This window comes from Blennius ocellaris (genome assembly GCF_963422515.1).
Source record: "Blennius ocellaris genome assembly, chromosome: 2".
Classification (NCBI taxonomy): Eukaryota; Metazoa; Chordata; class Actinopteri; order Blenniiformes; family Blenniidae; genus Blennius; species Blennius ocellaris.
Window position 1 is genome coordinate 31811831 of NC_137651.1, and position 26355 is coordinate 31838185.

Consider the following 26355-nt stretch of genomic DNA (forward strand, 5'->3'; position numbering starts at 1 on the left):
CAACAGAATCTATACTTTCATATTTACAAGAAAAATATTTCATAGAAAACTAAGTAAACAATGAATCACCTGTACTCCAGTGTCACAGCCCTGCGTCCTCCTGTACTTTGTAAACACCATTGTTTTGTACAGACCTCTGAACTGGGTGATGATTGGACGCTGCCTGAGCTCCGCCTCCAATCGGCTCACAACCTCACTGCACATATAGAAAGACCAAATCAATTCACTGTTGTGCAAAATCTTCCATGTTGTAACTTTAAGTCCTCTCTCGAGTTATAACTCCACCTCTGTTCTGAATATCTGTCGGAAGTTGGATATTTATTGCTTTACACTTTATTTGTCTTGTTCTAAAATCTACCAATGAGGTGATGAAACAAGATGAAAGTGTCACAGATTGTCCAAACCATACAAAGAATCCTATCAACTGAATTAATCTCAATTAATTTCTTTTTCTTATTCTGGATAAACAGTTCGACTGAGCCTGCAGCTCCACGAGCCTCGCTAATGATACGTAGGTGATCAGTTTGATCTGGATTAATCCTGGTGCACTGCAACACTCTGAATGGTGGAGGGGATGGAGGTGATGAATGGTGGAGGTGATGGAGGTGATAAGTGATGGAGGTGATGAATGATGAAGGTGACGAATGATGAAGATGATGGATGTGATGAAGGTGATGAATGATGGATGTGATGAATGATGAAGGCGATGGATGATGAAGGCGATGGATGATGAAGGGGATGAAGTTGATGGATATGATAAAGGTGATGGTGATGAAGATGATAGATATGATGAAGGTGATGGGGTGATAGATGTGATGAAGATGATGGTGATGATGAAGGTGACATGATCACCTCTGCAGGTGTTGAAGCTCAGCCTGTATAAGGTGGGATCACCGGTTAACGACTAACTAACCGGTTAACGACTAGCTAGCTGAACAACTTCACTGGAACCATCAAGCTGCTGCTGGAGCCTTAAAACACAGAACTTCAACACAATGTGCTTCTCCAGTGTGGCTTTGATCAATGAGCCCTGAGGAGATCAAAGTGTTTCGTGGCTCCAGATGAGTTGAATTTGATTCAAAGTGGCAGATTTAGAAACTCAGATTCTCTGATTCCAGCGCCTGATGTAGCACATTTCAGCCAGGAGAGGGCGGAGGTGCTCCAGAGGAGATCTTCCTCCTCCTCCCCCTCCTCCTACTTCTCCTACTCTTCCTCCTCTCTCTCTCTCTCTCTCTCTCTCTCTCTCTCTCTCTCTCTCTCTCTCTCTCTCTCTCTCTCTCTCTCGCTCTCTTTCTCACTCTCACTCTCACTGTGTTTGAGAACTGAGCTGGTCCTGAAGGCCTGATGTGAGATGGCCTAGTCCCCCCATCCTCCAGCCTGGTCCCTCCAACCTGGTCCCTCCATCCTCCACCCTGGTCCCTCCACCCTGGTCCCTCCAGCCTGGTCCCTCCAGCCTGGTCCCTCCAGCCTGGTCGCTCCACCCTGGTCCCTCCAGCCTGGTCCCTCCACCCTGGTCCCTCCAGCCTGGTCCCTCCAGCCTGGTCCCTCCAGCCTGGTCGCTCCACCCTGGTCCCTCCAGCCTGGTCCCTCCACCCTGGTCCCTCCAGCCTGGTCCCGCCAGCCTGGTCCCTCCAGCCTGGTCGCTCCACCCTGGTCTCTCCACCCTGGTCCCTCCAGCCTGGTCCCTCCAGCCTGGTCCCTCCAGCCTGGTCGCTCCACCCTGGTCTCTCCACCCTGGTCCCTCCAGCCTCCAGCCTGGTCCCTCCAGCCTGTGGGGATCCCCCATGTGAGCAGAGCCTCTGATCCAGGCCTTGGAAGGGTCTGGGGTGGAGGGAGGTGTGGCTCTTTGTGTTCTGGTGCTTTTCTGCAGAGCCAGACATCAAATAGCCTCCAGCAGAGGTGAAAGAGGGTGAAAGGAAATAATTAGGAATCTGAAGGGTCTCAGTGCTGCTCGGTTAATGAGGAGGCGGGCGGGTGAGACTTTTAGCTCATGACCTGATCATAGCCCTCATCCTGCAGCCACACTTCAGACCAGATCCACTCTGACAATCAGGACAAAGACCAGGAAGAACAGCAACACTTCAGGTTTGATCCCAGCAGGACGCAGTGCTGAACCCCAACTGCAGCGTTTCTGTTCTACTTGAAATCTCTTTAGACCATCTCTCCTTGATAACATCACCCCCCCCCCCCCCCCGAGATTAATACAGTTTCCATTCTATTCTATTCTATTCTATTCTTCCTGACTGATATTGTGCTACTCTCGTCTGCACACACTGCAGACACTGATGCAGTAGTGTGAGTTTCAGTAAGGCCTGTTTACAAGACGCTTCAAGTGAAAAAGCTTCATGTTTCCATGGCAATGACAAAAACACATGAAAACGATGTAATTAACATGCCACTTTGTCCTGCTGTTAATTTCACTAATGAACGGACACACACATGTAGCAGAGAACAATGAGCTCTAAACATTCACAATGGGAGAACATTCTAGTGGACGGGCCACCAAGATGGATTGTGATTACTGTGACTGTCAAAATAAAATTACCAAGTTGGATTGTTATTCTTCATGTAGACTCATCAGCAGACATTTGGACCCGCAGAATGAACGTTGTGTCTGTAATCCAGGTCTAAACTTGCTGTAGTGAAACCAAAACAAGGCAAAACTGGCAAAGTGAGGATCACGTTTTCTCGCAGACAGGCCACGAGTCAACGTGTTTGTCCAATCAGCTGCAGCATGTGACTCTGAGCTATGCTACAAACATGCTAAACTGGGGTGTCGGGGCTCCCAGCAGCCAAGCAACTTAGTCTGATACACTGGGTAACTGGAGCGAGTGGTAGCGCCCAGAATTAGCGTAGCATACGGCTGTTGGAGGTGTGCACATCGTTGAGGCTGTGCAGAGGTGGTTCATGCAAAGCGTAGCCTCGGCACCTCGATGGCATATGGCAGAGGTTTTTGGTATATAATAAGAACTTGTATGGAACTCGCATCGGCCAGCGGCTAATTGTTAGTACTCATCTAACATGTGCATCCTATATTATATTTGCATCATTTTGTAAATCCATCGTAAATAATGATTCTATTGTTTTATATGAAACACTGTATGGTAGCCGGTCTTTTGTGATACTGCACGTGTTGATATTCCAATAATAGATTTGTGATCTATGATATAGTCGAAAGACACATGGTCCCATCTGATTGGACCACAGCACATTATGGAGCTGTGTCTGCAGGACTGAGTCTCAGATTCAGTGTATGAGCAAAATAAAACCGTGTGTAAAGTTTAACCTTTGACTTTTTGTACAATCACTGCGTCAGTGAAGATTTTGTGAGGAAACTAAAGTGTAGATTGAGCTGCAGGTCTCCGTCTTGGGAGTCGACCAACTTGCTATCTGTTAATGGCAAGGATTATCTTTACAGGTTATTTAATGTGGATATCAGCAATAATTGGCTGAGAACTAGAAGCCGTTGGTCTGAACGCTGCGATATTTAACTTTTACACCATCGGGAACAAAAGTGATCATTTGTCGATGCTGTCGAGTGAAGAGAAGCAAAACCTCAGAGTTTTATGAGCTTCAGAACGGTTTTATTCTCCACAACACTAAAATAACAACAGGAAGAGCTATTTACACTTTATTACACTTCCCCCTCTAACAGTGATGCTAATGGCCATGTAAAAGTCACAGCCTCCAACAAAAAGCTGAATCCACAAAAGTTCCTCAAAAACATGAAAAGCTGACCGGTGAGGAGAAGAAAGTTTCTAGACTGAAGAGGAACAAACATCCTGAAGACCAAACCTGGCGCTCTGTTTTCAACAAGCTTGAGAAGAGTTTCCTGTATCTCATTTCCTGTAGCTCATTTCCTGCAGCTCATTTTCTGTATCTTGTTTCCTGTATCTTGTTTCCTGTAGCTCGTTTCCTGTAGCTCGTTTCCTGTAGCTCGCTTCCTGTAGCTCGTTTCCTGTAACTGGTTTCCTGTAGCTCGTTTTCTCTAGCTCGTTTCCTGTAGCTCGTTTCCTGTAGCTTGTTTCTTGTAGCTCGTTTCCTGTAGCTCGTTTCCTGTAGCTCATTTCCTATAGCTCGCTTCCTGTAGCTCGTTTCCTGTAGCTCGTTTCCTTTAACTGGTTTCCTGTAGCTCGTTTTCTCTAGCTCGTTTCCTGTAGCTCGTTTCCTGTAGCTTGTTTCTTGTAGCTCGTTTCCTGTAGCTCGTTTCCTGTAGCTCGTTTCCTGTAGCTCGTTTCCTATAGCTCGCTTCCTATAGCTCGCTTCCTGTAGCTCGTTTCCTTTAACTGGTTTCCTGTAGCTCGTTTTCTCTAGCTCGTTTCCTGTAGCTCGTTTCCTGTAGCTTGTTTCTTGTAGCTCGTTTCCTGTAGCTCGTTTCCTGTAGCTCGTTTCCTGTAGCTCGTTTCCTATAGCTCGTTTCCTGTAGCTCGTTTCCTATAGCTCGCTTCCTGTAGCTCGTTTCCTGTAGCTCGTTTCCTGTAGCTCGTTTCCTGTAGCTCGTTTCCTATAGCTCGCTTCCTGTAGCTCGTTTCCTGTAGCTCGTTTCCTTTAACTGGTTTCCTGTAGCTCGTTTCCTGTAGCTCGTTTCCTATAGCTCGCTTCCTGTAGCTCGTTTCCTGTAACTGGTTTCCTGTAGCTCGTTTTCTCTAGCTCGTTTCCTGTAGCTCGTTTCCTATAGCTCGTTTCCTGTAGCTCGTTTCCTGTAGCTCGTTTCCTATAGCTCGTTTTCTCTAGCTCGTTTCCTGTAGCTCGTTTCCTGTAGCTCGTTTCCTGTAGCTTGTTTCTTGTAGCTCGTTTCCTGTAGCTCGTTTCCTGTAGCTCGTTTCCTATAGCTCGCTTCCTGTAGCTCGTTTCCTGTAACTGGTTTCCTGTAGCTCGTTTTCTCTAGCTCGTTTCCTGTAGCTCGTTTCCTGTAGCTCGTTTCCTGTAGCTCGTTTCCTGTAGCTTGTTTCTTGTAGCTCGTTTCCTGTAGCTCGTTTCCTGTAGCTCGTTTCCTGTAGCTCGTTTCCTATAGCTCGCTTCCTGTAGCTCGTTTCCTGTAACTGGTTTCCTGTAGCTCGTTTTCTCTAGCTCGTTTCCTGTAGCTCGTTCTATGAGACACACTTGAACCAACTATTTCACTTTACTGCCTAAATCTGAAATACAATAGAACTTTATTGATCCTAAGCAGGAAACTGTTTGTTTCAACAGCTTCAAGTATAAAAGATATAATGTTTATACTGCAAAATATAGTGTCAGTTTAAAGTCTAGAGCTGAATGTTAAGATGTTCTGTGTGTGTGTGTGTGTGTGTGTGTGTGTGTGTGTGTGTGTGTGTGTGTGTGTGTGTGTGTGTGTGTGTGTGTGTCAACGTCACTTCATGTGGCGGAGGAGTGACTGAACTCTAAGCTGCTTTTTTGCACGTCTCTCATACGTCAGGAGTTTGTGTCCGGCATACGGGGTAAATAATGTGCCCCCCCCCCCCCCCCCCCAGAGCCCACTGCTGGTTATTAGTTTTTACAGATGCTTTTATCTGAAGCCACTTTGAAACACTGAAACTAGTTTTATGCAGCAGATTTAGCCGGGCTTGATACTGCTGCCAACCAGCTGTGTGTTTGATCAGGGGACACAAACAGTTTAATGTCCCTCCACCAAGCTTTGAAGCCACCCCGTGCCCTTTTGCCCCCCCCCCCCCCCCCAGGAGCAGCACCCACTGCAGTTTGTCTGGCCTCCTGCTCCATGAATCTTTCTTTATGAAGGAATCCCAGTAAAGACTTGAAACACCTCGGTTCCTCATTAGTTCTTCTGTGTTCCTCAGTGTCACCGTCAGTATGATCCTGGCCTGGGGACACATGAGAACCACCCCCGTCCCTCATCCTCTCTCCCCCCTGTCTCCTCATCCTCTCTCCCCCCGTCCCTCATCCTCTCTCCCCCTCATCATCTCATCATCTCCTCATCCCCCATCCCGTCATCCCCTCATCTCCTCGTCCTCTGTTGCCTCATACCCCCATTGTCCCCGTCCCCTCGTTCCCTCATCCTCTCTCCCCCTCTTTCCTTCATTCTCTCTCCCCCCTCATCCCTCATCCTCTCTCCCCCTCATCCCTCATCCTCTCTCCCCTCATTCCTTCATCCTCTCTCCCCCTCATCCCTCATCCTCTCTCCCCCTCATTCCTTCATCCTCTCTCCCCTCATCCCTTCATCCTCTCTCCCCTCATTCCTTCATCCTCTCTCCCCCTTATTCCTTCATCCTCTCTCCCCCTCATCCCTCATCCTCTCTCCCCCTCATCCCTCATCCTCTCTCCCCCTCATCCCTCATCCTCTCTCCCCCTCATCCCTCATCCTCTCTCCCCCTCATTCCTTCATCCTCTCTCCCCCTCATCCCTCATCCTCTCTCCCCCTCATCCCTCATCCTCTCTCCCCCTCATCCCTCATCCTCTCTCCCCCTCATTCCTTCATCCTCTCTCCCCCTCATTCCTTCATCCTCTCTCCCCCTCATCCCTCATCCTCTCTCCCCCTCATCCCCTCATTCTCTCTCCCCCTCATCCCCTCATCCTCTCTCCCCCTCGTCCTCCGTCCCCTGCGTGGCAGATCTCTCTGCATGTGGATCAAATCAGAATGATCCACTAATTGACTATTTACTGGGTTCCAGAAAAGCCCTAATGGACTTGATATTAAATCCCCTTCTGATATTTAGAGTGTCTTTTTGGAGGAGCTCGGAGAACAAGCCAGCCTTTTCTTTTTTACAAGACGACCAAGTTAAGCCCATCACTGCGTCGGAATGGACCCGGCGAGCCTGGGCGGCTGTTAGACGGGATTATGGGACGACAGCGGCGAAGGGCCGTGCGACGCAGGGGAGAGGGGGACGGCCAGATCTCCCCCAATCACTTCCAGATGGACGGAGAGACCAGGTTCCTCCACAGATACATACTCGGCTCCATAAGGGGCTTAAACTTGGCTTCTTTATAATGAGATTGACTGGGGTTTTATGTGGAAAGTCAGATAACATAAATTTCAGTTTGCCTTCCCTGCCCCTTAATGCACTATTAAAGCTCCGACTGAAAAAGTGGGGCTATTAAACTGACGTCAGGGATTTTTGGTGTAAACTTATGTTCTCTTTCTCTTTCTCACAGATACGTTTGGCCACTGCAGCCGTGAACTTCTGCTCTTTCATCCATAGTGAACCTGAAGACTGAGACCTGGTTGATTCTGCCGCTGCTCACTCAAGTTCCAATGAAACCAATCAATTCATGTGTTAAGTTTCTGTTTCTCAGCTTCAGGAGGAGGCGTGTCCTCCGGAAAAGCAAAGGTTTGTCAAAAATGAATACAAATCTCAATCTCTGTTTATGCTCAATAAATAGAAATGTTGGGGATTGTTTTACAATTGTACATTTCGAAATAGTCGCTTCAATTACTTGGCCAGTGGCTATAAAAAGAAATCGATTCAAATTGAATGTCTGTAAAGATCAATCTGGTTTTAAAGGACAGGCAGTGGAAACGTTCGTCACGTGAGAGCGCTGCTTCCTGCTGAGAAGGAAGAAAACGTACAAACTGCACAGTCTCCATCTGATACTAAAGGTTGTTTTTAGAGCTCGTCTTCCTGTGTTAGTGTCAACACACTTTACACGTAAATAAATATAATGTTTGGAATCATACTTGCTGTGTTATTAACGAGCACAAAGGAGAATGAAATGTCGACTCTTCTGTGTCAAGAACTCCAAAATCCTTCAAGCTTTACTGTTAAGTCTGTTAATTGTAATTCATTTAACTATTAATTCAAATTCCTGATTAACTGTTTAGTATATCTTATGAGCCTGATAGAACTGAATTGGCTATCATTTCCTGTTAAGACAGGTGGAGCTCCGAGGTTCTGATACAGAGCAGAAGCTGCAGAAGCTCCTGACGCTAGCAGCAGGAGAAGCAGGTCACAGACCTATAGAACTCAGAGTTGTATGGAGGTTTATGAGGACGTCTCTGCTTCTAGATTTCCTTGTGTCTTTGTGGTGGGGTTCTCATTCAGTCCAAATAATACTAATAATAATAACCACCACGCTCCATATGGCAAGTCAACTGTGCATTTATTTTCTTCAGAAATAGTGCTGGTGCTCTATATATACAGTGGCAAAACAAATATAGATATTTACAGTCCGAAAACAAAACCCAAACAAAACCTTCCCTCAGCTGATGGCTTTCATGAGTTTCCTGTGGCCCCTTGCTGACAGACTCTCCAATACAGTGTCCCACCCTGCTTGTAAAGGGTAAACCCAGGCCCGCCCCTCCCTACATGCAGAACACGCGCTGTGCGTAGGGCCCCGCGATCCATGGGGGGGAGGGGGGGGGGCATTTTGCGCAAGTGAATTCAATTTCAATAATAGGGATCAATAAAGTATCATCATTCTCTGCAGAGAGAGAGAGAGAGAGAGAGCGAGAGAGAGAGAGAGAGAGAGAGAGATGGCTTCCAAACGTCAATACGATTCGGGAGCTAGCAAAAGAAAGAAAAAGTCCAAACAGTCAGAGGCTCGTGCTTCAACAAGAAGTTCTTGTTCCACTGTTGATAGAGGCTGTTCACTTGATTTGTTAGTAATTGTAATTTATTATTATTATTATTATTATTATTGTTATATTATTGGAAGGGGGGCCACCAAAATAAAATCCCGCTTAGGCCCCCCACTTGGCCAGGGGCAGCCCTGGGTAAACCCCTCCCCCCCCCCCACCGGGAATGGGATGACGTCTCCTAGCCAATCAAATTCATGAAAATACATATTCAACTCCTTTTTTAAACGGATCCTCAGTTTTTCTTCTAAAGTAAACAAAAACATTTTTCCACAGCAAAACGGCAAATAATTCCATTCAAAAAGAAAAATAAATAATTATTCCGAAGTACCTCGTGATCACATGACCACACCTCCGTGCGGGTGAGCTACATAGTCACGGAGTTAGCCCCGCCCCCTCTTGGCTCTCCACTGCTCTGAGGCGTCACGTCACGGTAAGCGTTTCTCTGCGTGTGTGAATGTGTGGATGTGTGAACGTTTGTGCAGGTGAACCACAGCGGTCAGGTGTGCAGCCCTGTGCGGCTATGCTAACAGGCTAACAGGTGGAGAAAGAGGGCGATGAGCTAATTGAATGACCTGACGTGAAGTACGGAGGGAGTGAGGAAGTGAGTGTGACGTGTATGTGTGGGAGTTGCCTGCGCACCGCAGGGTGCGTGTGAGCGTGCGTGTGTGACAGTGTCACAGCGCCCCTAAAGGCCTGGCAGGTGTACTACATGTCCTGAAGCCTCGTGTTGAGCAGAGTTCATAGTGACTGTTGGACAGAATTTATATTTGAGGACCTCTGGGAGGAGAAACTAGTCGTTTTGGCCGGTGTGGATGTGCTGAAGCTGTTTCTCTCCAAAGGCTTTTGTTGAATCCTGGGAGCGTCCAGCGATTGGTGACTGGCTGAGTGCCTGGGGGTCGTCGATGTCTGCAGGACCCCCGCAGTGGGACGTTGTCACATTCCTGAGTCACACTCCACACGTGTCTGATTCCTAGATCAACCTATATCATGACAAATTCAGATTGTCTTACCTTTGAAATGAAACAACCTTCCCAACAGCATTAACGCTGGATTATTATTGTATTAGGTCAAATATTAACACTCTGCCTGTATGTGCATAAATCATGTTTTAAAACAATATATAGATCGATTTTAAATGAAGCGCAGACATAAGGGAAATTGGATTTTGTTTGAATGTCTCATAGATGAGAAGTGACAGGCTTCTTTGTGTCTGTCTTGATTTTGTTCAGTCTGCTTCAGTGATTAAAAGAAACAACTTGACCCAGATAAACTCTGAGCTGCAGAATGTGAAAAATGTGCTCAACGCCAACGAGCTCAGGGTGTCGCTGAAAGACACGGAGGGCTTGCCGTCGACATGCACCGATGATGATGTTTCACTTAAAAGTAAAGTGGTCAAACTCTCAGCCCAACTCGTCATGCTGACAGTGAATGTGAGGATTTGGAGGCGAGGTCCATCTGGATGGTAGGACTGTCCGAGGAGCAAGGCCCAGTCGACATGGACAGGGTTTCTATCCCGCTTCAACCTGCTTCTGGCTTGGAACAAGAGCCCGTTGTGGGCCATGCATATCAACTTCTACAGCCCGGCGAACGCCCTCGTCCCGTAATGGCACGTTTTCCACGCTGCAGACTGTGTGGATGTGCTGCAGCGTGCCAGAGCCCAGCAGCGGATTAAGGTGGAGGAGTCGATAATTTCCAGACCTGAGGGCACAGACGGCAGAAGCTGGCGCCGCCGTCAATGACGTCAGACACCAGCTCTGCTCCAGGGTCAGGTTTGGACTCACCTCCGGATCACAAGAGACGTCACAAGGGAGTTTACCTGGTGAAGCTGCAGTTTTTGTGAAAACATTAAAATAGGCCTGGTTTTATTATTGCAAAGCTAAAGGAGGACGGGGTAAACCTCGGCCCCACTGCAGCTGTTACTTTTTAAAACATTGATGCTGAAAGGACTTTTACAGCCCCGTCTCCTTCATACGTTTGAAAATCAGGTCATTGCCGTCGCTGTTTTGCTGATTCAGATGGTAATGGTGCCATAACTCCCACTGTTCTAATTGGCCGTCAACATGCTCAGGTTTATACTAGTTTGACTTTTGTGTCGTTTGATGTTACAACCCTGTTTTTAAGTATATATTTTTACTTGTTTAAATGTCCACAGGAGTTCCATCCAGGTTGGGGCGAGGAGTTTAGGTCTGTTTGGCTCATAGCCTTGAGTTGACTCCTTTGAGGACTCCTGGTGGAGTTCGCACTGGTAGGCTATCCTAGCATTCGGGGAAGGGGTAGTGGGAAGTACTATGGAGGGAGGTTGTGAGATTTGAACGGGGTTAGTCAGTTTGTTTTTCTTTTCTGTCCTGTTTCCTGTGGTGAGAATGTTCTGATCGCCTCATTGGTCTGTGACAACGGAACAACCTGGCTCGGTGTGAGCGTCACGCTCTGGTGGAAACAATTCTAGAAGCAGTCCTGTATCAAATACAACAAACACTCTGAGGGATGGAAACCTTTATTTATCAGGTGTGCAAAAACCTCAAGAAACTCAAACATGTTATAATGAATTTAAATGAAATAAAGGGACAATGCCAATATGCAGGACGGACCACAGTCCTACCCTCCATTATTCTCTCCTTGTGCTTGAGTTTGTGTTTCGTGCAGCGTCCCGCTCACTCAGCCCTTCTTTCTTAGAGCTCCCGCCGGCTTCTGTATGAGAATCCTTCTCCACGACGTTTGTCTGGCTCCTGGAGCAGGGGTGTCAGACATCAGGCCGGCGGGCCAGAGCCTGTCAGACGATCTGGATGACTTCAACTCCAACAGTTACCGAGCTTTCTCTTAGTAAGAATCAGTGGTATTCTACATATCTCCACAGTCTAGTGGGGTTCGCTGACTCGGCACAACACTGAGACCCAAAAGGACAAGCGATAGCAGAAAGAAACTGCAATGGCAGTTTTTGCTGTGTTTCTAACAAATCAGGGTTAAAACCCAACATGCTGAAACTCTGCAGCCGGAGCAAATCACAGAGGCCATGTAGCATTTCAGGTTGAGTCTTTCTCAAATGGAAATGTGTTATGCATCATAGGTTTGGTAAAAAATATACGAAAACATATGTTTGTTATTGATGGTTGAGTGTAAGAGGGCAAGTTTGACACCCTGCTCTTCAGGGTGAATCAGATTCTAACCAAACACATGATCCTGGGTCTCAGACCCTGGTTACACGCTCTCGTGTTTTCATTTAAAAAAAGTTCCATGTTTACACGTTTCGAAAAAGATGTCTGTCAACATGGAAATGAGTGAAAAACTGAAAATGATGGAGTTTTTATGTTGGTCCATGCAGCAAATAACGTGAACATGAACACAGACATTCTAGTGGACAGACCACCAAGTTGGATTGTTATTATAGTGACTGTCAAAATAAAATGACCAAGTTGAATTGTTATTACAGTGACTGTCAACATAAAACGACCAAGTTGGATTGTTATTACAGTGACTGTCAAAATAAAATGGCCAAGTTGGATTGTTATTACAGTGACTGTCAAAATAAAATGACCAAGTTGGATTGTTGTTGCAGTGGTTGTCAAAATGAAAGTACCAAGTCCAGGAGAATATGGACTAGGAGTTATGACACCACAGAGGAGACTTTGTTCTGGTTGGCTCAACTGAGCATGTGCAGTAGCTTCCATTTATGATACTGAGCAATTTTGGAAAATTCCACCGAGGGAGCAACTTTCAAAAAGTTCCATTTTCAGTGACTCAGGGCATTGTTGTCACGGACCCCAGAACACAAGCAAAGTGTTGTGTTTTAATTTGAAATGGTGAGAACCTCGCCATCGGGCCCTCGGACTGAGCAGGTCGGGGCTCAGGTCACGAACCCCTGGCCGCTGGGAAACTTTCACACAATTCACTTTTATTCACGGAAAGATTGTCTGAGCCGTCTTACTTTGGATTATGTTCTTCCGTGATCAATCTCAAGTTGCACTTCTACCCTGCAAATCAAAACGCAAGAAATCTTATTTGGCACATGAATAAACATCTAAAATAACTTGATCTACTCTTAACTCTTTACAAATCCCATGAAAAGATGAAAAGCCAGGATGGACTGATCCTCCTCATCACTCAGCCTCAGCAGTCACAGGATGGCGGCTGGAGTTTCCACCATGTGAGATTATGACTCATCATCTGGAGTGACGAGGCTGAGAGCCGGACGGGGGAGGCACCCCACCTTGAAATAAGTCCAGCATTTGTTTCGAGGCAAACAGTGAGGAGCCTCAGTGTGTGTGAGGCGATCGCCCCGTTTCACTTTCATTTCATATGTTTTTTATCTGCAATCACTAAACCGGTCAAATTCCTTGTTTCCTTCATCCATTCATCCTTCACACTGCTTTATTCACCTTGTGGTGGGATCTGGATCTGGTTCAATCAGAGGTAGCCCGTCATGGCGGCGCTCTAGATCTACAGCAGCTTTTCTTTACTTTTGTGTTTTGTTCACTTTTCTGTGCACTCGGTTGTTTATCTTTATCTTATATTCCTTCCCCGTACTATAGTTTTTTACTGGATTTGATTCTTTTCATTATTTATCTGCTGCTCCCAGACTGATTGTCACCAGAGTTTGGTTGTTTCATAGCGATGAAATTAAAGTCTCTGGGTTCCGAGTTCAGGGTGAGAGCTGCAGTGCTCTCCGATGGGAAGGCACTGAATCGGCCACGCCGCCTCGGCTCAGCCGTGAGAAGGAAGTGGCATCAGAACACGTCAGCTGATGTTCTGAGGGAGACCCAGAGGCAGTCCAAACATGTCAGTCAGGTAAAACATCCTTCATGACTTGATGGTGGGTAAAAAAAAGAAATGACATAATGACTTTAGCTGCTTCAGAGTTACTGATTGATCGAGGTGAGCAGCAGCTGATCGGTGTCAGTCAGAGCTGAAAGATGATCAGTCCAGTTGAAATATGACAATAATTTCACACTGATACAAGTGGTGAAGAGTGATTCCTCAGTCTCTGCTCACCTGCAGTGATAGAGCCTGGACTGTAAGTCTTCAGTCGGTGGAGCAGAGCTGCAGCTCCTCTGCACTGAAGGAAACAGTCATTTGATTCTCTGATCAGACTTTGTACGACGGGTCCTGGACTCAGCCTGATTGTACCTGTCATTACCTGGGTCGTGATGAACCGGGGAAAAAAACACTGTGGGATCAGTCATTGTGGCTTTACTCTTTTCATGTGATTTATAAAAGCATTCGACAATAAAATCTTCAGATTTTCCCTGGAAGGCTGTAAGTACCTGAAAGTACGGCCCTCTTACAGCGAGCACAGGGGCTGCTGATCATTCCCTTATCAAATCTTCTTGGTTCTTCTGGCTCTTTGTTGCCGAGCTCACACAAACTGGGTCGTTGTTTCAGGATTACCGTGGAACTGAAACACCCAAACCCTCAGGCTGATTACCCTGCGACGAACCTCAAGTGCTACTTTAATCCAGAGTCTGAATGTGTGAAAAAAACAGTTCATTGTACCTGATCAGGATAAAAAGCCACTGATGTGTGAGGCAGTGATTCAGTAACACTTCATGGACGTATTATGGCTTTGGACTGCAGCTTGAGCAGTGAGAACAGTCCGTCTGCACTGTTTGGAAGAGCAGCTCACAGAATGGAATCAGACCTTCATGTCAAGTGGAACTGCTTTCTGCTATGGGCCTTGTTAGCTGTCAGGCCAGTGACTCCCCGTGTTACCGAGGCCCACCGGGTACTGGTAGGACGGATCCCGGATGGAGATGGTGCCCTGTGTTGAATAGGTGGTGAACTCTCTGTGAGGCCGGAGCGGCGAGCCGGGTTTCTTGTGGTACAGAGGAGGATGGCCGGGTCTCTCTCTAGATCCAGGACCGGCCGAGGAGCCCGGGGAAGACGTGGACGAGGGTTGAATGACGGGCAGCGCCCTCGGGACTGTGGCCGAGTTGTAGACACCCAGGTCGGGCTGTGGTCGCGGCACCATCGCGGGGGTAGCATGTGGCACTACGGAGGGGACCGCGGCAGTGCTGGAGAAGTGAGCGGCGAAAGGCTGGTACGACACACCCTCCACCCCATAGCGAGGGTAGGGCTGCATGCTGGCCCACATGTTGCAACCTATAGAAGGGGAGTTGTTGGGGTCGTCTGCGTCTGCCGACCCAGATCCAGACTCCGTTTCCATACTACTGAACATACAGGCTTCCCTGGGGCCGATGGCCTCGCTGCAGTACGGGTGGGACAGTAAGGGGGACTCGTAGGACGGAGGCGATCGAAAGTAATGCTCCTCTGACACCGCAGATGACGTCTCCAGATACGGTCGCTTACATCCAAGCTCCAGGTGTCGGGCGTTATCTGAAAGTGACAGGTTTGATGGAAGCGGTTCAGAAGGGTGAGCACACGCTGGGTCATGTGCTGTGAGCTCAGACAGAACAAACCTCGGTGTTTGAAGCAGTGGTACAGGAGGCCCGGGTCTCTGCTCTGAGGAAAGTGGGTGGAGATGGGATCCTGGGAGGTGGAGTTGGCCAGAGGGACTCCAGTCTCGTACTGGTAGGACGACAGGACCTGAGGGTGGCCCGGCAGGACGCCCGCTGCAAGCTTCCCTGCGAGATGACTGTGTGAGGAGATGAGCCTCTGACGGACCATGTTCTTGGAAATGACTGGATATTCTTTCCTGTTCATGAGCAGAAGACTGAGTTTGTTAATTACACCTTCTAGTTCAGTGATGAACTGTCAGTCACATTGGTGAGAATCTCTAGTTTCTCTGCTCTACAGCGGGTCGGCTGAGCTTCTTAAAGTTTAGCCCAGTTTGTTCTCAACGGAGCAGCAGAACAAAACCTATGTTAACATACACTAAGGAAATTCAATTATTTCTTTTAGTTTCAGTGCAAAGAGGCACGGCTACATTCTGAAAGTCTTTAGTCCTGTTGCCTCAGTGGTTCAAAAGCCCTCAGCATGAACATTTTTATTAACCAACCTTTCATTTGAATGATCTTTTATCACCAGTGAAGTAGCTTCTTCAATGTTGGATTTCTACGAGCACACTGTGAGCCTTTCCTCCATCTTTTCGTTTGCTGGGTTATCCTTCATGTCAAATCAAGCCCTCTGATTGGCTCGTTCCATCCCTGGCCTAAAAAATGAGGGAATTCCTTTCTTTGGTGTTTTTTGTGTGAACGTACCCTTGTAGTCTTGAAACCCGCAGGTCTCCCTCTTCACTTCCTCGGAAGCCTTTAGCGAACGGATTGTTTTCTATCTTCAGCTGAGTGATCTAGGAATGGACACAAGATTATTTTACTGTCGGAGAAGTAAAATACGGAGGGAATGATTGTACTTCCTAGTACAATGTAATAATGATGCACCTTGTGGTTCTGATAAGAGGTGACAGAGATGAAAGCCGTCTCGTGAAAGACGTGTGTGCAGTAGGCTGTGTTCTTGGATCCAAAGGCATTGTTTTCATCGGCTTTGACGATGTGGAGTCTGGGCTGGTATTTATGCATCGAGTTCAGGATGATCTAAAGGACAAAGAGAAGACATCCAAATTCAACGTGAGATCAAAACTTCAAGTCACTTTGGAGAGGAATGAGTCAGTTCGGTTCTGTCCTCTTGGTTTCTTCCATTGGCTGAACTGAAACACAGGATATTTGAGAGTCAAGTAACCAGCTCACATAGTTTCCATCCAGCAACAGAGGATGTGGCTGTGACTGTTCTTCTGCTCGTTAGCTTCTCTCAAATGATGTATTTTACCCAGGCTATACGTCAGGCCGCCATCTCAAAACTTTAACACAAAAAATGGCAACACCTGCCAATGAGTTCCAGCAGATCTGGTGCACAAACGGGCCCAGAGCGCTCTCCACAGGGACCGTTTCCACCGAGTGGAAAGTACAGCTGCTGCTAGTAAAAGTCATTTCAGGAATAACTTAATCCTACCCATGACCTATTCTTAATCTTAAGCTTAAGCTAATGAGCGAGCAGTGACAATAGGCACCATTATTGCCAATGCTTGTAAAGTGGCGCACGTACATACACCCACAATTACAGTATTAGTTGCAGCTGTGTCTCCAGGGCGGTGGGAGGTCCGTCCAACGCACAGAGAAGCACTAATATGACGGCGTCTTCTTCCGGCTGACCACAGCCGGATCAAACCTCTCAAAACAATTCCGTAAGATCGTTTTGTACCTTCTATTTGTTACAGTCTTTACACGTACAATAGCTCTATACCCTTCACTCGATGCAACAGGACGATTTCACAGGGTAAATGTCTTCATGGACTTTATGGCTCCATCGACCAGTTTTGATTGTCTCTGTAGTTTTTCACGTGCGTGAATTCTCAAGTGGTAAATGGGTTTGTCTTCACTGCAATTGTGTTCCTCTTCAGCTGAAAAGAAGTTTCTGCTTTCAGTGTCAAATCTGACTCCATGAAGCTCTGCACTGCAGGCAGTGACGCCGGTAATGTGTTCATTCGTAACGCGTTACACAATTAAAAGTTCGCATTGAGCAGGTAGTGCAAATAAATAAATAGATAAATAGTGCAACAACAGACTACAACTACGTACTAATACATAACTGTAAGAGTAACAATCCAATAATAAAATCTTGAGTCAGATATAAATACAACAAAGAATGAAGGTCAAAGGTTAAATATGTATCAGCCAGAGGCCAGGCAGTGATCAGAACTGAGTTTGTGGCCAAACCAGTTGTCATTTTTATGTAAAGATCTGAGGTCTGCAGCTGCTGAAAGTAACTAAAAAGTTCCTTGTGCTGCAGGAGAACTGAGGATTACTGAGGGGGAGGCCAAGAGGAAGAGCCTCACCATGGACCAGTGACTGATTCTCCCCCACACAGACACGACTTTACAATCAGGAGAAGACTTGAGACCAGACCTTCTCACTGTAAGATGTACGGTCTCCAGTCTTCCTCTGTAGTTTGCATGTACTTTTGGTGTCGGTGTATCTTTTCTTAAAGCACTAACCACAGCAAAAAATAAAAAAACAATTTTTTTCAAATCTTTTCTGACCATCTCTTGTGGCATTAAGAAGAAACATGAGCTGAGCTCTGGTGTTACTTTAGTCTAGAAACAACTTGTGACTTTATTCCCAAAACACTGAATGATTAGAGAGGAATTTCAACCAAATTTGACCTTCAGGCCTCATTTGCATGAAGTTTTAGTGTTTTTGTTTCAGAAAGATGTTGCCTTTACGCGCCAATATTTTGAAAAATGTTTTCTGTTTACACAGAAATAGCAGCAATGCTAAAACCAAAGTAGTTTTCATGTTGGTCCACTAGTTGGTGCTGTTGTTGGTTGTAGTAGTGAAAGAACACACACACACACACATGCAGCAGAGAACAATGGACTTTAAACATTAACAATGGGAGAACAAGGATATTCTAGTGGACCACGTCGAAAAGTAGCAAGTTGGATTGTTATTATGGTGACTGTCAAAATAAAAGTACCAAGTTGGATTGTTATTATGGTGACTGTCAAAATAAAAGTACCAACTTGGATTGTTATTAAAGTGACTGTTAAAATAAAACTATCAAGTCCAGGAGAATATGGACTGGCACCGCGGAGGAAACTTTGTTTTGATTGGCTCTACTGAGCATGTGCAGAATTACTAGTTACCATGGACGTGGTGACCAGGACCAGGACCAGCGTTTTCGCTGTCAACAAACACAGATGGGACCCAAGACCAGTGTTTTCGTGGAAACAGACACCAACGTGCAACAAAAGTTTTGTGTTTTTACTTGAAATGGTTGGGCCTGAGTTCCAGGTGATTCTCTTCAAGCATCTGAAAAGGTTCCTGTGCCCGTCATTGCTGATGTTTGCTTCATGTCTTGAGGTCCAGAGTACATCTGGATGATGTTGGTAAAAAAAAATGAATGGAAATGCAAGAAAAAGGTAAAATTATAAAACAATGGTGGTGTAAAAGCAAAGGGTGCGTCAGGATCAGTAACGACAAAGCGCTTCGTGGAGTCCTCTGTTTGACAACAAAATCCAGAGGACATTTTGTGTGTCTGCTTCTCCTTGGATCTCCATGAGGGGCTTCTCCTTTGATCTCCATGATGTGCTTCTCTTGTCCACATTGTTTGGGACAGTTTTTTGCAAGTTTTTGAGATTTATTTAGGAAATGGTCAGCTGAATCATTTTCTTCTCTGCACTCTCCGTCTGGTGCCTTCTGGGTTGGGGCGAGGCTCTTTGGGATGGCTCGCTGGGTCTGGGGGGGCCGCTGGGTGCTGGGGTGGCAGTGTCCAAGCCCAATGGCCTTGGGCCCTGGGGTGGTGTTGCAGCCCCCAAACCCCCCCCCCCCCCCCACCCCCCTCCCCCAACAGTTCCAACCACACCCAGTGGACAAACCACACACACACATACACACACACACATCCACTCCTCATCAATGAGATTTGCTACTGACGTTTCTTGTTATCCCTTGTTATAAGGGGGATCTTGAAACAGTCTCCGTACGTCCGTACGTCCGTCCGTTAGAACGTTTCTACCTATATCTCGGCAACCCCTGGGCCCACAGTGACCAAACTTCACATGTGGATACATCTCAGAGGGGAAAGGGATACTATGGTGACCTTGACCTAATTTGCATATTAAGTAGGTCACAGGGTCACGAAGTGCTTAAAAACACATTTTGGGCTCTGGAGGCCGAGGTTTTTGAGCTAGGGCTCTGAAATTTTATACACACCTACTAGTACTCTGGGGACACCCTCCAGCATACCAAGTGACCTGACCTTGACCTTGAAGATTGGTAGGGTCTGAAGTTTGCTCGTCATGGTTGCACATTACATGTATTTTCATATAAACATTTCTCAGCAGTTCCTGGGCCCACAGTCACCAAACTTCACACATGGACACTCCACCTGGGGAGATGGGGCACCATGGTGACCATGACCTAATTTGCAGATCAGGTCACAGGGTCACTAAGTGCATAAAAACACCTTTTGGGCTCTGGAGACGTATTTTGACATAGCTTATGAAGAAGACCTTTCAGATTCTACATAATTATCTACTAGGACCCATGGAACACCCTCTAGTGTACCAAGTGTGCTGCCTTAGAGCTGCTTTGTGAGAAAATAGAAAGCCCTCCGGCGGGGATTAGCCCAGCAACGGCCTTCTTGTTTTTCTCCTCTCTTGTGCTCTTCACTCTTTGTCTTTTGTTTGTGCCGTTTCTCAACTTTTCGTTGTGTTTTGAATTGTTTTTGTTCATTTTGATGTATTTCTAGTCACACACACACACACACACACACACACACACACACACACACACACACACACACACACACACACACACACACACACACACACACACACACACACACACACACACACAGATAGACATTCAGACTTCATGCTAAACCTCCCTGATCAGCAGCTGCTTGAAACTTTACTGTGGAACAAATTCAATCCTCTAAATTCAGAGTTTAAAGGAGGCAGAAATGCAGTCTGTGACACATTTTGACTTTAGAACAGTACACATTTATTAAATCATTAAATAAAACATGCAGAAGATGAGGAACCAAACAGTGTCGGGGGGCCACACCAAGGGGGTCATACCAGACTGTCTCGGGGGGGGCTGTACCAGACTGTCTCGGGGGGGGGGGGGGCTGTACCAACCAGTCCAGTAGGCCACACCAGACTGTCCAGTAGGCCACACCAGGCTGTCCAGTAGGCCACACTAGGCTGTCCAGTAGGCCACACCAGACTGTCCAGTAGGCCACACTAGACTGTCCAGTAGGCCACACCAGGCTGTCCAGTAGGCCACACCAGACTGTCCAGTAGGCCACACTAGGCTGTCCAGTAGGCCACACCAGACTGTCCAGTAGGCCACACTAGGCTGTCCAGTAGGCCACACCAGGCTGTCCAGTAGGCCACACCAGACTGTCCAGTAGGCCACACTAGGCTGTCCAGTAGGCCACACCAGGCTGTCCAGTAGGCCACACTAGGCTGTCCAGTAGGCCACACTAGGCTGTCCAGTAGGCCACACTAGACTGTCCAGTAGGCCACACCAGACTGTCCAGTAGGCCACACTAGGCTGTCCAGTAGGCCACACTAGGCTGTCCAGTAGGCCACACTAGGCTGTCCAGTAGGCCACACCAGACTGTCCAGTAGGCCACACCAGACTGTCCAGTAGGCCACACTAGGCTGTCCAGTAGGCCACACCAGGCTGTCCAGTAGGCCACACTAGACTGTCCAGTAGGCCACACCAGGCTGTCTCTGGGGGGGGGGGGGGGGGGGGGCTGTACCAAACTATCTTGGGGGGTGGGGGGGGTGGGGGGGCTGTACCAAACTATCTCGGGGGGGGGGGGGCTGTACCAAACTGTGTTGATTCCCCATCCCTGCTATAAATCATACTATAATTACAGCAAACATCAAATTAAAGACATCACATGTTCTCTGGGTGCTTCTCAATAGTCCCTCCTTTCTTCTTTCCTGTTGACGACGGCGAGGAGAAAAGAGGGCGTATGGGGACGCACCCTCTGTCTCCACTCCTTCACTCCTTCTCTCTCCTCGCTCTCCTCTCTTTCCAGGCGGCCTTCTTTGCTTTCTTCTCTTCCTTCTTCATCTTGGCCTTCTCCCGGTCAGTCTTGGAGGACAGATCCGTCAGCTTGATGACCTGGTCGATGAGAACCTGGATGTCCAGTTTGGTCATCCTCTTGTCCTCCATCCATTCGTCCTCCTTGGCCGTCCAGGTGTCCTCTGCCTGTCTGGACCTTTCCAGCAGCTCCTCTTTCTGCTGGACCGTCTCGTCCTTCAGCTTCGTCTCGCTCTGCAGTTGTTGTTCCAGAGCTTCAAGCTTCCTCGTCCAGCCGACCTCCATGACCTTCATCTTGGTCTCCGCCTTATTGACGTCTGCCATACATTCCAGGGTCTTCTCCATGAGCGCCACCTTGTACAACTCGGTGTTGCTGGCTGCGTCCTCTCTCTCCTTTGTGAGGAGCGTCAGTGTTTCCCGGTGCTCCTCCTGCAGACGTTCCACTGTCCTCTCATGGCTCTTCTGGAGAGCGTCTCTAGCTGCTTCCCTCTCCTGCACAGTGAGCACTGCTTCCTCCTTCTCAGCCCTGGTGGTCTCCATCAGGGTGTTGACCTTTGTGACCTCCTCACTCTTCTGGCTCAGTTCTGTCTGTATGGTGAGGAACTGCTCCTGGAGGTTGTTGAAGGAGAGGCGAGCCGTTTCAGCCTCCTCCTGGTGAGACTGGAGACTGTGTCTCTGGTCCTGGAGCTCCTCCCTGGTCTCTCTGAGGAGTTGGTCCTTTGCCTGGAGCTCCTCCTGGGTGTTTTTCAGGAGCTGGTCCTTCGCCTGCAGGTCCTTCTGGTGAGACTGGAGACTGTGTTTCTGGTCCTGGAGGTCGTCCTGGGTCTTTCTCAGGAGTTGGTCCTTTAACTGCAGGTCCTTCCGGTGAGAATGGAGATTCTGTCTCTGGTCCTGGAGCTCCTTCTGGGTCTTTCTGAGGAGTTGGTCCTTCACCTGCTGGTCCTTCTGGTGAGACTGGAGACTGTGTCTCTGGTCCTGGAGCTCCTCCCTGGTCTCTCTGAGGAGTTGGTCCTTCTCCTGGAGCTCCTCCTGGGTCTTTTTCAGGAGTTGGTCCTTCGCCTGCAGGTCCTTCTGGTGAGACTGGAGACTGACTCTCTGGTCCTGGAGCTCCTCCTGGGTCTTTCTCAGGAGTTGGTCCTTCACCTTCTGGTCCTTCCAGTAAGAATGGATACTCTGTGTCTGGTCCTTGAGCTCCTTCTGGGTCTTTCTGAGGAGTTGGTCCTTCGCCTGCAGGTCCTTCTGGTGAGACTGGAGACTGTGTTTCTGGTCCTGGAGGTCGTCCTGGGTCTCTTTCAGGAGTTTGTCCTTCAAATGCAGGTCCTTCCAGTAAGAATGGAGAGTCTGTGTCTGGTCCTTGAGCTCCTTCTGGGTGTTTTTGAGGAGTTGGTCCTTTTCCTGGAGCTCCTCCTGGGTGTTTTTGAGGAGTTGGTCCTTTTCCTGGAGCTCCTCCTGGGTGTTTCTGAGGAGTTGGTCCTTTTCCTGGAGCTCCTCCTGGGTCCCTCTGAGGAGTTGGTCCTTCGCCTGCTGGTCCTTCTGGTGAGACTGGAGACTGACTCTCTGGTCCTGGAGCTCCTCCTGGGTGTTTCTGAGGAGTTGGTCCTTTGCCTTGAGCTCCTTCTGGGTCTTATTCAAGAGTTGGTCCTTCACCTGCTGGTCCTTCTGGTGAGACTGGAGACTGTGTTTCTGGTCCTTGAGCTTCTTCTGGGTCTTTTCCAGGAGTTGGTCCTTCGCCTGGAGCTCCTCCTGAGTCTTTTCCAGCAGTTGGTCCTTCGCCTGGAGCTCCTCCTGGGTGTTTTTCAGGAGTTCGTCCTTCACCTGCTGGTCCTTCTGGTGAGACTGGAGACTGTCTGTCTGGTCCTTGAGCTCCTTCTGGGTCTTTTTCAGGAGTTGGTCCTTCGCCTGGAGGTCCTTCTGCACCTTTCTCAGGTCACCCTTGGTGGAATTTATCACGGTGTTGACCTTTGTGACCTCCCCACTCTTCTGTCTCAGTTCTGTCTGTAAGGCGAGGAACTTCTCCTGGAGGTTGTTGAAGGAGAGGCGAGCCGTTTCAGCCTCCTCCTGGTGGGACTGGAGACTGTCTCTCTGGGCCTGGAGCTCCTCCCTGGTCTCTCTGAGGAGTCGGTCCCTCTCCTGGAGCTCAGAGTCTTTTTGCTGCTTTTCACTCTCTAAAGCAGTGACCTGGCTCCTCCAGACCTCCTTCTCCCCCTGCAGCTTCTCCTTCTTCTCCCTCTCCTCCTGCAGCTTCTCCTTCTCCCCCTGCAGCTTCTCCTTCTCCTCCTGCAGCTTCTCCTTCTCCCCCTGCAGCTTCTCCTTCTCCTCCTGCAGCTTCTCCTTCTCCCCCTGCAGCTTCTTCTTCTCCGCCTCCAAGCTGCTGAAGCGACGGTGCAAAGTGCTGAAGTTTGCCAGCGTCTCCTTGCTACATTTTTGGTAGTGTTTGACTGCCTCACGCAACTCCTGGACTTGGAGTGCTTCACTTCTTCCTTCCTTGGCTTTGCTTGGCATTTTGGATCTCCTCGCTCTCTCGTTCAGAAATTGTTAATGTGATTAACGATTAGTTAATGTAATTGTTAATGCTCTCGCTCTGCTGCTCTCACTACTCTCACTGCTCTGCTGCTCTCTCGTTCGCTGTCAACCGTGGTTGTGAAGCTCTGGCTCTGATCTCCTTTGTTTTATACTGTGGCTTTGAAGCTGTGACTCTGAGCTCATCCTTTCAACTTCAAAGGACAGTAAGGACCTCCCTTGATAAACCTGTGATATTTGGGATCAAAGGACATCATAGGCAATGTGAGTGACACTGATGTCATATGCAAATTAGACCACGCCCCCAGCCACAGTGGAGAAATAAACCCCGCCTCCTTTTCAATCCGTTTACAAACATTTGTACAAATTTTTTTTTTTTTTTATTTATTTTTTTTACATTCTCAAGTTTCTCTTTATTGTGGGGGAGAGTACACACGAAGAAAATGTCTATATTTTCAACCAGAGGTTTCTGACCTCACAGGGAAATGACATATTGTACATCCAGATCAACTGCCTTTATCCAAAATTGTATGAATGCTTGAGGAAATCACACAATTTGTTTCTCATCTTCTGTGTTTTTTTGCGGCTTATCCAGTTTTTAATAAATTTTGACCGTTCTAATATGAAACGTGCCACAGACTGCATTTCTGCGTACTTTTAAACCTCTGTGGCAGTAGCCATATATTAGTAAATATCTGTATATAACTGTTTCTTCAGTCCCGTTTTGATACATTTTAGTTCATTATTGTTTAGATTTACTTCACAAGTAAACTAAATGATTCGTTGAGCACGTCGAGGAATTTGATCATCAATACATCTACGTTTTTCCCAACCGAATTTGTCGTTTTATGGTGTTTTTAGATCCACTGTGTTAATAAAGTGTGCCAAACTGAAAACAATACTTCAGAGCTGCACTTATGAGGTTGTTCTGAACAAAACTACACCAAAAAAGGCAAGGTTTAAGGATTTTATATTTGAGATATAAAGAAAAATCAATTGTAGTGAAAAACGGCACAACATACTTTAGGCCCAGTATTAAAACTATCAAAGTAAGATTATTGAACGCGGGCTGGACTAACCTTTCACCTTTGACCTAGATCTGTCAAAAAAAAAAAATACCCATTCAAAGCGCTGAGCATCTTCCTCTGGTCGCTTTCTACCTGCTTTTAATCCTGTAAAGGTTTTTTTTATCTCATTTTGCAGTTTTTCATCCTCGGCCTTTATTATCCCCCGCCGCGACCTAATTTGCATATCAGGTCACAGGCTCACTAAGTGCATAACAACACCTTTTGGGCTCTGGAGACGTATTTTGACATAGCTTATGAAGAAGACCTTTCAGATTCTACATAATTATCTACTAGGACCCATGGAACACCTTCTAGTGTACCAAGTGTGCTGCCTTAGAGCTGCTTTGTGAGGAAATATAAAGCCCTCCGGCGGGGGATTAGCCCAGCAACGGCCTTCTTGTTTTCTGCTATTAATCGTTCAATTACCAAAAATGTTATTCTTTGCCTCCTTGCTAATTTATACTCCTGCTTGAAAATCATGTTACTGTCTAGATAGAGCTGCTCAGGCTGGTTTAATCTAGAAAATCATGTTACTGTCTAGATAGAGCTGCTCAGGTTGGTTTAATCTAGAAAATCATGTTACTGTCTAGATAGAGCTGCTCAGGCTGGTTTAATCTAAACCAACACTAAAAACAACACTAAAAAGGGTGTTGTATGTTGTCCCCCACCCACCCCCACTCTCTCTCTCTCTCCTCTCAATCTTCTCTCTCTTTGAGTGTGCCCCCCCCCCCCCCCCCCCCTTCGTGTACAGCAGCCATGCCAACTTCTAATAAAGCAGCAACATGGGGAGACTCTTAGTCTCTTCCTGTTGCAAGTGTCAGAACTGTTCTGACATCAGAAGCTCTCAATCACATCCTCTTGTCTTCCCAAGCTGCCGAACACGACAAGGGAAAGAAAGAAAAAATGAAAAAACAGCAGCTGCCTAGGATAGTGAGTGTGGTCATCCAATCAGATATGTTCCGTACTCACATTGCACCCACAAATTCTTTGAACCTTCCTAAAGGACATCTGTCCACAGAAATTCACCAAACGAGTTAAAGTTGTTGAAAGAAAGTTTCTCTTCTGGTTCTGAGACCTGCAGCTAAAGACTGTACACCAACAGGAGATGACATCGTTTTCTCTATTCGTCAATTTGCCATGTGTCGTTTAGTGAATGTTCTCAGAGCTTTGGTGAAAGCGCTCTGCTTCAGTGTCCATGGCTGAGCATCACGAATGAGTGACTTTAACATGGATGCCAACATGAGCTGTTTTAGCATCTGACCAGCAATTACATTCATGAATAGCATTTCTACTGTCCTCAGTCCTGATGTGCAGCACATCAGTGTAGCAGGTGGCATGTGTTGTTGTTGGTGGTCTTTAGGTCGCCGGGTGTCGGCTGGTATCACTCTGCTCTCTGCAGCCCACCGTTGTGCCCAGCCAGGCGTTAGCAGCATCAGAGCAGGGTCATCAGCAGTCCAGCTCTGTCAGGGACAATAAACGTCAAGCTGTGCACCTCGCCTCCCCTCCTGGTTCAGCAGACACTCTCCCGAGGAGCCTCCTCCTCCAGGGGGCTCCCAAACAGAGGCAGAGGTTGGCGAGGGCAGGGGGAGCTGGGCCGGGCTGAACGCCACGCCGCTCCTCGGCTCACACTGTTGCCGAGGCAGGCCGGAGACACCGAGGAGCTATTGGCTGCTCCACCGGAGGCGCTCTGCTGACCTTTGCCGGCTCCTCGGTCTGGCAGCTGTCCGAG

At 47.5% G+C, this 26355-nt stretch overlaps 1 protein-coding gene across 1 annotated transcript in view; it reads right to left on the reverse strand.

The window, feature by feature from the left end:
• Positions 1 to 14201: 14201 nt before the first annotated feature.
• Positions 14202 to 26355, reverse strand: part of tbx4 (T-box transcription factor 4) — a gene marked incomplete at its 3' end in the record, with an annotated part of 39578 nt that continues 27424 nt past the window's right edge. Inside the window, exons 6-9 of the mRNA XM_080507718.1 lie at positions 15862 to 16014; positions 15682 to 15770; positions 14941 to 15176; positions 14202 to 14857 (exon numbers count right to left, since the gene is read on the reverse strand). Of these exons, the coding sequence (XP_080363844.1) occupies positions 14202 to 14857; positions 14941 to 15176; positions 15682 to 15770; positions 15862 to 16014 (1134 nt within the window). The remainder of the gene's footprint in view (positions 14858 to 14940; positions 15177 to 15681; positions 15771 to 15861; positions 16015 to 26355) is intronic.